The sequence below is a fragment of the Mesoplodon mirus genome, assembly GCF_964341445.2.
Source record: "Mesoplodon mirus genome assembly, chromosome: 4".
Taxonomy (NCBI): Eukaryota; Metazoa; Chordata; class Mammalia; order Artiodactyla; family Ziphiidae; genus Mesoplodon; species Mesoplodon mirus.
The window spans coordinates 104,646,626-104,660,216 of NC_138979.1; the positions used below are offsets into that span (position 1 = coordinate 104,646,626).

At 42.3% G+C, this 13,591-nt stretch overlaps 1 protein-coding gene across 5 annotated transcripts in view; it reads right to left on the reverse strand.

Moving 5' to 3' along the window:
- RAD51 (RAD51 recombinase) overlaps positions 1–9,243 on the reverse strand; it is a 37,279-nt gene extending 28,036 nt beyond the window's left edge. For 2 of the 5 annotated variants that reach the window (XM_082619170.1, XM_082619166.1), the window contains exons 1-3: positions 8,879–9,243; positions 5,054–5,156; positions 669–806 (exon numbers count right to left, since the gene is read on the reverse strand). In XM_082619170.1, coding sequence (XP_082475296.1) covers positions 669–806; positions 5,054–5,140 — 225 coding nt within the window. In that variant the 5' untranslated portion in view covers positions 5,141–5,156; positions 8,879–9,243. Of the gene's footprint in view, positions 1–668; positions 807–5,053; positions 5,206–8,878 lie in introns of all 5 variants that reach the window. The other 3 variants (XM_082619169.1, XM_082619168.1, XM_082619167.1) reach the window with 3 other exon arrangements.
- Positions 9,244–13,591: the final 4,348 nt, after the last annotated feature.

A 13,591-nucleotide genomic window follows, 5' to 3' on the forward strand; every position in this document is an offset into this window, starting at 1 on the left:
GCTTATGACTAGTTGACTAACAGATTATACACCCTGAGAGTCTAATTAACATGACTTTAATATTCAAGCAATAAAAACAGCTTTTCTATTTAAATTAATATATGTTTATCATAGAAACTTCAGAAAATTGAGGCAAAAATAAAAATTGCTCACATTCTCACCATCCAGAAACAATGTTAATATTTTAGTGTATCTATCCCCAGTGTATGTGCTATACATATATAAAAACACACATTTTTAACAACAAAAACATATATGCACACAAACATGTTTTGTTAACCTGCTTTCTTATATCAGTAATATTTTCCTATGTCAATGGATATTCTTCGAAATTATTTTTTGTGGCTGCATACTAATGAGTATATTTCTAAGGCATGAAATCATAATATCCAGAACGACAAGGTACATACCACTCACTGCTGATGGGAGTGCAAGCTGGTAGTCAACTTAGCAATATTTATGTCATAACCCGTAATACTGCAATTCCCTAAGAAAAATCCCAATTTATGCAAGGAGGCACATACAGAGATAATCAACTGGTAATGCAGTCACTTCTGGAAAGGGGAAGAGGGTGACACAGGAGGGGTGGAAGGAGGAAGACCGCAGCCTTTCACTATACACCCTTTCGTACCACTACTGCCTCCCTCGATCACACAAACAGTACTTACCAGAATTTTATCAGCTTTGGCTTCACTAATCCCCTTAATATTTATTAGCTCCTTCTTTGGTGCATAGGCAACAGCCTCCACAGTATGGAATCCAGCTTCTTCCAATTTCTTCACATCACTGGCATGTATGCCACATTGCTGCAAGTGAAGAACACCATGGATAAATTTAAGTTTCGGTTCCCTCATCTGTCTACTGTGGTTATTTGTCCTACCTACTTCACAGAGCTCTTTTTAACTGTGATATTATATGCAAAAGCTTTGAAAAGTATGACCTATAATGTGAGGCATTTAATAACAAATTATCAACCTATTCATTATCAAAACCAGTGGGGGTTTTTTGGAATTTTTGAATTTTATTTATTTTTTATACAGCAGGTTCTTATTAGTTATCTACTTTATACATATTAGTGTATATATGCCAATCCCAATCTCCCAATTCATGCCGCCGCCGCCACCGCCTTTCCCCCTTGGTGTCCATGTTTGTTCTCTACACCTGTATGACAGTCTCTAGGATCCATCCATGTCTCTACAAATGACCCAATTTCGTTCCTTTTTATGGCTGAGTAATATTCCATTGTATATATGCACCACATCTTCTTTTTAAATTAAAAAAATCTTTTAATTTTTTTTTAAAGGTGTCACATTTTATTTATTTATTTATTATCTTTGGCTGTGTTGGGTCTTCGTTTCTGTGTGAGGGCTTTCTCTAGTTGTGGCGAGTGGGGTCCACTCTTCATCGCAGTGCGCAGGCCTCACTGTTGTGGCCTCTCCTGTTGCGGAGCACAGGCTCCAGACGCGCAGGCTCAGTAGTTGTGGCTCACGGGTCCAGTTGCTCCGTGGCATGTGGGATCTTCCCAGACCAGGGCTCAAACCCACGTCCCCTGCATTAGCAGGCAGACGCTCAACCACTGCGCCACCAGGGAAGCCCCAAAATTCTTTTAATTTTATCTTTGGCTGCATTGGGTCTTCATTGCTGTGCGTGGGCTTTTCTCTGGTTGCGGCGAGCGGGGGCTACTCTTCGTTGTGGTGTGCAGGCTCCTCATTGCAGTGGCTTCTCTTGTTGTGGAGCACGGGCTCTAGGCACGCAGGCTTTAGTAGTTGTGGCTCGTGGGCTCTAGAGCGCAGGCTCAGTAGTTGTGGCGCGTGGGCTCAGCTGCTCCATGACAGTGTGGGATCTTCCTGGACCAGGGCTTGAATCTGTGTCCCCTGCATTGGCAGGCGGATTCCTAACCACTGTACCATGAGGGAAGCTCCCACATCTTCTTTATCCATTCATCTGTCAATGAGCATTTAGGGTGCTTCCATGACCTGGCTATTGTAAATAGTGCTGCAATGAACTTTGGGGTGCATGTGTCTTTTTGAATTATGGTTTTCTCAGGGTATATGCCCAGTAGTGGGATTGCTGGGTCATATGGTAATTCTATTCTTACTTTTTTAAGGAACCTCCATACTGTTCTCCATAGTGGCTGTATCAATTTACATTCCCAACAACAGTGTAAGAGGGTTCCCTTTTCTCCACACCCTCTCCAGCATTTCTTTGTAGATTTTCTGATGATGCCTATTCTAACCAGTGTGAGGTGATGCCTCATTGTAGTTTTGGTTTGCATTTTTCTAATAATTAGTGATGTTGAGCAGCTTTTCATGTGCTTCTTGGCCATCTGCATGTCTTCTTTGGAGAAATGTCTATTTAGGTCTTCTGCCCATTTTGGGGTTGGGTTGTTTGTTTGTTTTTTAATATTGAGCTGCATGAGCTGTTTATATATTTTGGAGATTAATCCTTTGTCTGTTGATTCATTTGCAAACATTTTCTCCCATTTTGAGGGTTGTCTTTTTGTCTTCTTTGTAGCTTCCTTTGCTTTGCAAAAGCTTTTAAGTCTCATTAGGTCCCATTTGTTTATTTTTGTTTTTATTTCCATTACTCTAGGAGGTGGATCAAAAAAGATCTTAATGTGATTTATGTCACAGAGTGTTCTTCCTATGTTTTCCTCTAAGAGTTTTTTTATAGTGTCCGGTCTTACATTTAGGTCTCTAATCCATTTTGAGTTTATTATTGTGTATGGTGTTAGGGAGTGTTCTAATTTCATTCTTTTACATGTAGCTGTCCAGTTTTCCCAGCACCACTTACTGAAAAGACTGTCTTTCCTCCACTGTATATCCTTGCCTCCTTTGTCATAGATTAGTTGACCATAGGCATGTGGGTTTATCTCTGGGCTTTCTATCCTGTTCCATTGATCTATATTTCTGTTTTTGTGCCAGTACCATATTGTCTTGATTACTGTAGCTTTGTAGTATAGTCTGAAGTCAGGGAGCCTGATTCCTCCAGCTCTGTTTTTCTTTCTCAAGATTGCTTTGGCTATTCGGGGTCTTTTGTGTCTCCATACAAATTTTAAGATTTTTTGTTCTAGTTCTGTAAAAAATGCCATTGGTAATTTGATAGGAAATGCATTGAATCTGTAGATTACTTTGGGTAGTATAGTCATTTTCATAATATTGATTCTTCCAATCCAAGAACATGGTATGTCTCTCAATCTGTTTGTGTCATCTTTGATTTCTTTCATCAGTGTCTTATAGTTTTCTGAGTAGAGGTCTTTTAGCTCCTTAGGTAGGTTTATTCCTAGGTATTCTATTCTTTATGTTGCAATGGTGAATGGGACTGTTTCCTTAATTTCTCTTTCTGATCTTTCATTGTTAGTGTAGAGGAATGCAAGAGATTTCTGTGCATAACTTTTGTATCCTGCAACTTTACCAAATTCATTGATTAGCTCTAGTAGTTTTCTGGTGGCATCTTTAGGATTCTCTATGTATAGTATCATGTCACCTGCAAACAGTGACAGTTTTACTTCTTTTTTTCCAATTTGTATTCCTTTTATTTCTTTTTCTTCTCTGACTGCCGTGGCTAGGACTTCCAAAACTATGTTGACTAATAGTGGCAAGAGTGGACATCCTTGTCTTGTTCCTGATCTTAGAGGAAATGCTTTCAGTTTTTCACCATTGAGAATGATGTTTGCTGTGGGTTTGTCGTATATGGCCTTTATTATGTTGAGGTAGGTTCCCTCTATGCCCACTTTCTGGAGAGCAAAACCAGTAGTTTTAAACTAGCACTATGTATATTAAAATAGACTCTTGTCAGAATTGGATTAAACCTGTAACTCTAGACCTTTGATGACTAGGATTCTAAATGAACTTTGAGACCCTGGGCCCTAAAAGCCCACTTTAAACATTTTCCAATGTTTTCCACATCAAGCACACATAAAAAAATATGTTTTACACTAAGCTGGGGTAAACAGCTAAGACTGCCCCAGAGCTCAGGGAAGCATATCTTAGCATAACCTTTTTGTAGCACAATGACTGGAAAACTCTGTTTTAACAACTGATATTAAAGATAGAGAAAACTACTTTTGGTCGGGGATTTATATACCACTTCTCAAAAACAAACCACCCAAAGGCACTTCTTTCTCCCTATACACAAAGTCAGCTTTAATTTTATTAGCCACCAAAACCATGACTTCTAGGACAGCATGAATTATTAGGGGGATGTGTATGTATCTAGGAGTCAGGGAAGGTTTGGGAGAGGGGAGAGAATAGTATCTGGCCATAGAAACCGGTCTGTTATTAATATTTAAGCAAAAAGCAATACACATGTGTGGGTATAAGGATGTTCACTGAAACCAAAAGTTATGACTCTGAATTTTCCAATGTTTATCACAAACCCGTTTAAATTAAGTAACTTCCAGATAGTGGAAGCTTAGGGGGCAATGGGAAGAATATGCATAAAGAGACAGAAGAATGAAGGCTTTCTCAGCATTTTCTCCTGCTTCTTTCAGCCCAAGTCAACTGCACACACTCTGGGGCCTCTGTACAATGCACAGAAATAGTGCAAGGCCCCAGCTCTGGTGCTTGATGTTCTTGTGCAGTGTCTTGAACTCTCACAACGTAACCCCAAGCCCTTCTCTCTGCCTATGACAGCTGTCTTCCTAGTAACTTCAGCATAGATCGAGGTCAGTGGAGACATTGTTCCTCTCCCCTTCCTGCATAGGTGGCCCAGGCCATTGTAATTCCCTGGACAGTAATTTCATACCTAGTACAAACAGCAGAGACTCTACCATGGGATCATAGGGCTTCTTAGTTTCTGACGTCCAGCACTAAGAAAGAAAAGTGATAATGTAGTAGAAGAATTCTTGACAAAAAAAGAGATCTGGCCAGATGTGTTTAGCAACTGTCTTAAGCCTTTCCACAGAATCCTTGACAACTCTCCTGAAAACTCTAATTTGGATTTTGACCTTAGGTAGTAAACCAATGGTTTATGTAAAGGTTGTGATTTCTCCCAATAGGTAGAACAATCTTGTCCAGCATTATAATTCTAAAATTAGCAACCAAGCACATACCTCTAATCGAGAAATAGGTTGTGGGCCAAAGCTCTCTTCTTCCACTGAAGTATCTGCATTTGCTTCAAGCTGTAGCTGCATAGCCATTACTTAGTGTTCAATACTGAAAAGTACAGATGGCCATCAGGAAGAACACTAGAGAAAGTACAGAGCTGCAAACATAGTTTTACAATAAATCTCTTTAAGAATTACTTGCTAGGCTTTTGGCTTAATCACTGACATACCCATGGCAGGAAAAAGAAAAAAAATCTCTCACCAGCCTTCCCTTCCACCTGGATAGCTGTATCAGAAAGACTTTAGGAGGAGCCAGCACTATCTTGCTTCTTAAAGTAGAACAGCTTGGACTCCCCTGGTGGTGCAGTGGTTAAGAATCCGCCTGCCAATGCAGAGGACACGGGTTCCATCCCTGGTCCGGGAACATCCCACACACCGTGGAGCAACTAAGCCTGTCACCACAACTACTGTAGCCCGGGTGCCCTAGAGCCCATGCGCCGCAACTACTGAAGGCCACGCACCTAGAGCCTGTGCTCCGCAACAAGAGAAGCCTGCGTGCAGCAACGAAGACCCAACGCAGCCAAAAAAAAAAAACCAAAGTTTTTAGCTAGCTTACCTAGATCAACTATATCCCTCTGTTCCCCTGCTTCATATTCCTTAAGGATAGGGGCCAAGTCTCATTTATCTGTATACACCTCATGATACATTATAAATCTTAGGTACATCTTAGGTATTTGGTAAATATTTGGCAAGTGAATGCAGACTTTCTAGAACTCTACTTTAAAAAAAAAAAAAAATCAAAGGTTAAACTGTTTCAGTTCCATTGTTCCCTTCCAGAAAGCAGGGTTTTGGGGTGGTGGGACAGGAGTGAAACGAAGGTACAGAATAATTGCCATAAGCCTCCATTCCTGATAGAGAAACAATGGACTGCGATGAGAGAAGTATCCCCACCTTAGGCAAGGACGGCTTGTAGTCACACCGTTTGCTTCTAATAGAAGTGTATGAAATTTAAAGATCACCATTTTTTTGGCGGGGGCACTGTGCGGCATGTGGGATCTTAGTTCCCCAACGAGGGATCGAACCGGCACTCCCTGCATTAAAAGCGCGGAGTCTTAACCACTGGACCACCAGGGAAGTACCATAAAGATCACCATTTTAATCAATTCCAGACCTCACTGAATGCACAAATGAATAAATAACATGGAATTACCTTGCTCAGTTTGAAATCTTCCATATAAATATAAGGCCTATACCAAAAGTCAGATTATTTTGATAGAGTTAAGACTGCTCAGGTTGAAAAGAATGAAGAGCAGAAAGATTTCTATTATGAGGTACTAGTAAAAGCAAACAAGTCTTGATGGCCACAAGAATAAATGTACTTAAATCACACCAAAACAATCTGGACAATTTAACAAGCAAGATAAATTTAACTCAAAAGACAACAGATAAGGGCTTCCCTGGTGGCACAGTGGTTAAGAATCTGCCTGCCAATGCAGGGGACACGGGTTCGAGTCCTGGTCTGGGAAGATCCCACATGCCACAGAGCAACGAAGCACGTGTGCCACAACTACTGAGCCTGCATGCCACAACTACTGAAGCCTGCACACCTAGAGCCCGTGCTCTGCAACAAGAAGTCACCACAGTGAGAAGCCCACGCACTACAATGAAGAGTAGCCCCCGCTCGCCACAACTAGAGAAAGGCTGTGCGCGGCAACAAAGACCCAATGCAGCCAAAAATAAATAAATAAAATTAACAACAACAAAGAAATCTTCATTCTTAGAGACTTGACAGAAGATAACCATTTGTTCTTGACTGGTTCAGGTGTAGCTCTTAGATGGCATGTTTAGCATAATGTGAGTTTATAATTCCAAATATCAGAATCACCTGAATGCAGCTTAAATTTAAGTGTCTTCCTTCATAATTCATGAAAAAGATGGCTTGAACTGTATTCATACAGCAATAACCAAAAAGCAAAAGACTGAAAAACTAGACTGTATTTAAATTTAGAACTTCTATTCATCAAAAGACACCACTGTGAGAATAAAGTCAAATGATAGTGAGGGGAAAAAATATTAACCACAAATATAACTGGTAACCAGAATATATAAAGAATTCCTTCAAATCAGCAAGACAGACAGACAACCCAATAGAAAAACAGGCAAGAGATTTGAACAAGCACTGCACAACAGAAGATACCCAAATGGCTAATAAACATATCAACAGACGCTCAACTTCATTAATGATCAGGAAAATTAAAATTAAAACCACAAGGTAGGGCTTCCCTGGTGGCGCAGTGGTTGAGAGTCTGCCTGCCAGTACAGGGGACACGGGTTCGAGCCCTGGTCTGGGAAGATCCCGCATGCCTTGGAGCAACTAGGCCCGTGAGCCACAACTACTGATCCTGCGCGTCTGGAGCTTGTGCTCCGCAACAAGAGAGACCGCGATAGTGAGAGGCCGGCGCATTGCGATGAAGAGTGGCCCCCGCTTGCTGCAACTAGAGAAAGCCCTCGTGCAGAAACGCAGACCCAACACAGCCAAAGATTAAAAAAAAAAAACAAAAAAAACCACCACAAGGTAATAGCTAAAATTTAAAAGACTGACCATACTAAGTATTAGCAAACGTGTGGAACAACTAAACACTCGTTCACTGCTGGTTTGAGTGTAAATTGGACTTTAGAAAACTGGTATTAAATATGGAAAGTGAAGATAGGCAAATGCTATGACCCAGGAATTTCACTACTCTGTATTATTAACCCACTGAAAAGCATACACGTGTGCACCAAAATGTATGCAGGAATATTCTTTCTCAGCAGCCTTTCTCATACAAGTTAAAACTAGAAACAATCCCGATATCCGCCACAGGTATAATGAATAAGGAATACAACATAGGAAGAAAGAACTGCTAAATGCAAAGACATTTACAAACCTGCAGATAAAATGTTGACCAAAGGCAGACACAAAAATATAGTCTTCTTTTATACAAAATTCAACAACAGGCAAAATTAGACAATGGTGTTAGTAAGTCAACACTGTGGTTACCTCTGGGGAAAAGGGAGAGTATTAAAGAAGGGGGCACAAGGGAGGCTTCTTGGGTGCTGACAGCATTCTATTTCCTGACCTGAGTGGTGATTACACAGATATATTCATTTTGTAATGATTCATGGAGCTGTAAACACTTTTGATCTGTGCATTTTTCTATTTGTATATTACACTTCACTTCAGAAGTTTAAGAAAAAACAACAAATCTCACTAGAGATCATTCCCTAGGCATCACTTGAACGGTCTTCCGCATTAAAAAACGCAAATACCTTACCGGCAACTGGAGGTGGGTACTTTGTAAGCCAAACTTTGTGTAATGGAAAGGGCACTGACCAGAAATCCGGAAACCCTGGCTCTGGCTTAAGGGCTGTGACTTCTTTTTTTGTGTGTGTGTGGTACGCGGGCCTCTCACTGTTCTGGCCTCTCTCGTTGCGGCGCACAGGCTCCGGACGCGCAGGCCCAGCGGCCATGGCTCACGGGCCCAGCCGCTCCGCGGCATGCGGGACCCTCCCGGACCGGGGCACGAACCCGCGTCCCCTACATCGGCAGGCGGACTCCCAACCACTGCGCCACCAGGGAAGCCCAAGAGCTGTGACTTTTAAGTCACTACACCTCTCTGGATCTTGGGCTTCCTCGCCCACGCCCATAAAGTGGATGTTGCAAGTGAAGGCCAGTAAGGTTCCTCCCATCTCTAGAATGCGCTTCTATTTTCGCCACAATGAGCTCCAAGGGTCGGACGAGCCCGGGCACAACCCTGCTCCGCCCCGCCCCGCCATATCCGAGTTTCTCACTTGGCATGGAGGGGCCCCTAAGCCCGATGAGGGAGCTGGGGCCCAAGTCTGGGTCTGGGTACGGGTCCGGCTTAACGCGGTAGGAAGAGGCCGGGTCTGCGCCTCATACTCACCTCCGCCTGCTGCGTAACTCGCCCGGGCGGGCTGCGCGCTCCGACTACAGTCCGCCGGACCCGCGCACGCCCGACCCCGGACGGACTGCAGACCCCCTCACCTGCGCCCCACTTCTCTACGCCCTTACTCCGGCCTTCTGCACGAAACCCAGGCGAGTTTCAGCTCCTAACTGCGCTCCTGGGGCGTGTCTCAGCTCTCTTCAGGCCTCGGTCTCAGGCGGCAGCACCCACTCCGTCTACCGCCTTCGGAAATCCCGCCAAATCCTATTGGGCAGGGTCACGCCTGCGTCAACGTAACGTCTCCCCGCCCTTCTCGGGTCCGCCTCCCCGCCACTTCGGCTACTCGTGAGACCGAGTTAGGCCGAAAGAACTTGACTTCGCAGGATGTTTTGGGTTCCCCTCCTGTTTTTCTCCCTTAGGACTAATTCAAAATTTGGAAGTTGCGTCCTTCTTCCCTTTACCAGATCGGGGACTACAACTCCCAAGAGGTAGTGGGCCGGCCCGAGACTACATCTCCCAGTATGCACCGCGGTAGGGCGACGCAGCTTTAGCTCCTCACCACCTGTAGAGAATAGGTAGGCTTTTCGGAACCCTTGATCTGTTTCTTAAGTATCTAAACTGCGGTATTTGGCCCTTCAGGTTGCTTTGAACTCCAACTCAGTCAAATTCTGGAGCCAGGGGCTTTCTAGGCCCTTGTAGGTGGTGGAGCTGAGGATGCTCGAGTAGATGGATGAGGCTGGAACATAGAGCTAATGGAGGAGAGGAAGAAAGGACTGAAATATTAGTAAAGCTGTGGTACTTTACTGGAGATTTGCGGGACTCCAGAGGAAGGAGACATTGATTTTGAGAATGTAAATCTTATCGTGGTTAAAAGTTGATAACGGGTTTAAAGGTTGGGTAGGGTTTCCTGGGCGAAGAAGAGGAGATGGAAAACATTATAAGTGGATAGAGCAGCTTGGGTATGGAAATAAACAGTGTGGTCAAGGAATACTGTTGTCTGATGAGGCAGGAGAAGTGTAGTAACAGGTGCTGAGACTTAAATTACGTTTATTTCAGCCTATGAAGAGGCTTAAGATCATTATAGAGCTTTGGCCTTTATTCTTTAGGTAATAGGGAAATATCACTGAAAGTTTTTAACCTGATGAGTCATGTGCTTAGACCTGTTTTTTGTTCCCTTTATATTGGTGGGGTGCTTTAAAATTCGTGAAGTTTTTATTTAATCCTCACACTGTTACCTTGTGGCATTGAAGGATAGATTTCAGGAGAGTGAGAGTAAAGACTACAAAAACTGTTAGGAAGCTCTTGCAATATTTCAGGCAAGAAAGGAAGGCCTGAGCTAGAGTAGTGAGAGAGAGAACAGATTCAGGAAGCATTCTGACGGTAGAATCAACCTTAGTGGTTATAGATGATACCTGGGGATAATAGTGAACTGCTTTCCATACCAGAGATACGCACCTTCACCTCCTATTCTTCACATACTTTCCTCCTGAGAGCATCTGCAAACCCACAGCCCCTCTTGGCTGAGTGAAGATACGTGACTTTGACCTTTCATTAAAATGGAATTCCTTTGGCTGTGTGGATGTCAAACCAGAGAAACCCCATCTTCAGAAAGATTAAGTTTAGAGACTAAGAAAGTGGGAGAGAGTCATACAGAAAAAAACAGTTTTGAATTCTGACTGCTTTCCAGATCTTTCCAGTTTCTCAGGGGCCCAGCAGCACTTAATGCTCTTGAGGTCCGTGAGATACCCCTATGTTCCAATGATCTCCCATTTTTTTCTGCTTAAACAAATATGTCTTTTCCTCCAAGACAACCCACGAAGAAGTCGGAAATGAGACAGAATAGATTTCTTGTTTTGTTTTGGTTTTTGTGGTACGCAGGCCTCTCACTGTTGTGGCCTCTCCCGTTGCGGAGCACAGGCTCCGGACATGCAGGCTCAGCGGCCATAGCTCACGGGCCCAGCCGCTCCGCGGCATGTGGGATCTTCCCGGACCGGGGCACGAACCCGTGTCCCCTGCATCGGCAGGCAAAATAGATTTCTTGAAAACAGTTAAATTAGCAATCCATGAGAATATAAATGTGTAATTGAAAAGTTTTGAATATATCCTAAGTTACAATGTAAGTGACCTATCTGACATCTCAAGGAGGCAACTTCTAATAAGACCAAAACTTAATCAGAAGAAATTTGATAATTTGTCTCAAGAAAAAGTGATCTCATCAGTATAGTCACCCTGGAGTATAGAAAGGGAAATCCAGAAAGAGAAACCCCATGTCACATCCAAATGATCTATTTGAGTAGTGCAAGGATGATTCAATATTAGGAAGTCAGTTATAATTGGCTGTATGAATAGGTCAAGGAGAAAAACCAAATGGTTAGTTTCATCATATTGGAAAAGCATCTGCCAGGGAGAAAGAAATTTTCCTCTACCCTCCCAAGTTCTTCTGGCTGATCTAAGAATTAAATTGATGTAAGACAAGAAAATCAAACAAAATTTTAATAACATGTATACCTGGGAGTGACCCAGGAAACCTGAGTTACTCCTCAAAACAGCAGAAATCCTCACCTTAAATACTGTCTTTAGTAAGGACAAAAGAGGATGTTGGGGGTAGTGGCTTAGGACTTCAAAAGAGAGGAAGGCAATTCACAAGCAGATGGAAAAGCAAACATTTGGAAAATAAATGTTTGTTTGGCCATGCAGAGACAATGGAACACAGAGTGGACTTGTTTTAGGCAATTAGGGGGAAGGTCAAAGTTATTTCCTGACCTTGATGGGGCCTTGATTGTTTTCAACTCGAAATAACCCACAAACCAAAGACATTTTGGTGTGCCAAGTTTTGCTCCCCTACATATCCAATAAAATTCAACATAAATTCCTGATTAAGGGGAAAAAACGGTAAAAAGGAATTAGATATTTGCTTAACATGATCAGTAATATATAGATACAGATATCCCACAAGCTGCCATCATCTCTTTGCTAATGAAATGTTAGAAACACTTTCATTAAAATCAAGAACAAAATTATCTATTGCCACTATTATTTACTATTGTGCAAAAAGTGCTACTAAGTGCAATAACAAAAGAATGAAATAATAAAAGATAAATAATAAAAGATGCAAATCTTGGAAAAGATTTACAGAAAAGATTATATGCCTGGATAGTTTAAAGGACAATAAGAGAGTACATTAGTGTAGCTAATTACAAAATATAAAAAGATCAGAGCTTTATTAATTGCTAACAATAACTAGATAATGTAATAGAAAAAAAGATCCCATTCAAAGTAGCAACAAAACCCATAAATGTCTAGGAATAAACTTTAAGAAATGTTCAGGACCTGCATGGAGAGATTTCTAAAACTATGTTCACAGAAGAGCTCAATGTTATAAAGTTGAAAATTCTCCCAAATCAGTGAATTCCTAATAGAAATCCCAATGGGATTTGTGGCAATCACTGTGGGTTGCCTACCCAACAGACACTGCCCTTCTTTATGGCTAAGAGAAACTAGTATGTGGAAGGATGCTCTCTAGTAATATTTTTGGATGACTTTGTCTTCATCTGCATTCTTTTGTGTATGGTTTGAACTTTTTGTACAAATTTGTTTTGACTTTATGATGATAGTTTTAAATTGTAACAAAAATAGAAAATATCTCGGAATAAACTTAATGATAAAAGTATACATGAAAGAAAACTTTAAGATATTAAAGAAAGGCCTTCCTTGGTGGCACAGTGGTTAAGAATCTGCCTACCAATGCAGGGGACACAGGTTCGAGCCCTGGCCCAGGAAGATCCCACATGCTGCGGAGCAACTAAGCCCGTGCGCCACAACTACTGAGCCTGTGCTCTAGAGCTCGTGTGCCACATCTACTGAGCCCACGTGCCACAACTACTGAAGCCTGCGCACCTAGAGCCTGTGCTCCGCAACAAGAGAAGCCGCTGCAATGAGAAGGCTGCGCACCACAACGAAGAGTAGCCCCTGCTCACCTCAACCAGAGAAAGCCTCTGCACAGCAACAAAGACCCAATGCAGCCAATAATAAAAAAAATTTTTTTAATAAATTAAAAAAAAAGATATTAAAGAAGGACACAAAACAGAAAAGCATACTATCTACTTGTAATGGAAGACAACATCTTTCTTTTTTATTTAATTAATTAATTATTTGGCTGCACTGGGTCTTCGTTGCTGTGCACAGGCTTTCTCTAGTTGTGGCAAGTGGGGGCTACTCTTGGTTGCGGTGCACAGGCTTCTCATTGCAGTGGCTTCTCGTTGCGGGGCACAGGCTCTAGGCACGCAGGCTTCAGTAGTTGTGGCACGCAGGCTCAGTAGTTGTGGCTCGTGGACTCTAGAGCACAGGCTCAGTAGTTGTGGCGCACAGGCTTAGTTGTTCCACTGAATGTGGGATCTTCCCGGAGCAGGGCTTGAACCTGTGTCCTCTGCATAGGCAGGGGGATTCTTAACCACTGAACACCAGGGAAGTCCAAGACTCAACATCTTAAAGATAGCAGTCCTCCATTAGTTGATCTTTAAATTTAATACAACATGATCTCAGTAAAAATACCAACAAGGTTTTTATTTTGGAACTGAACAAGCTAGTTCTCACGTTTATA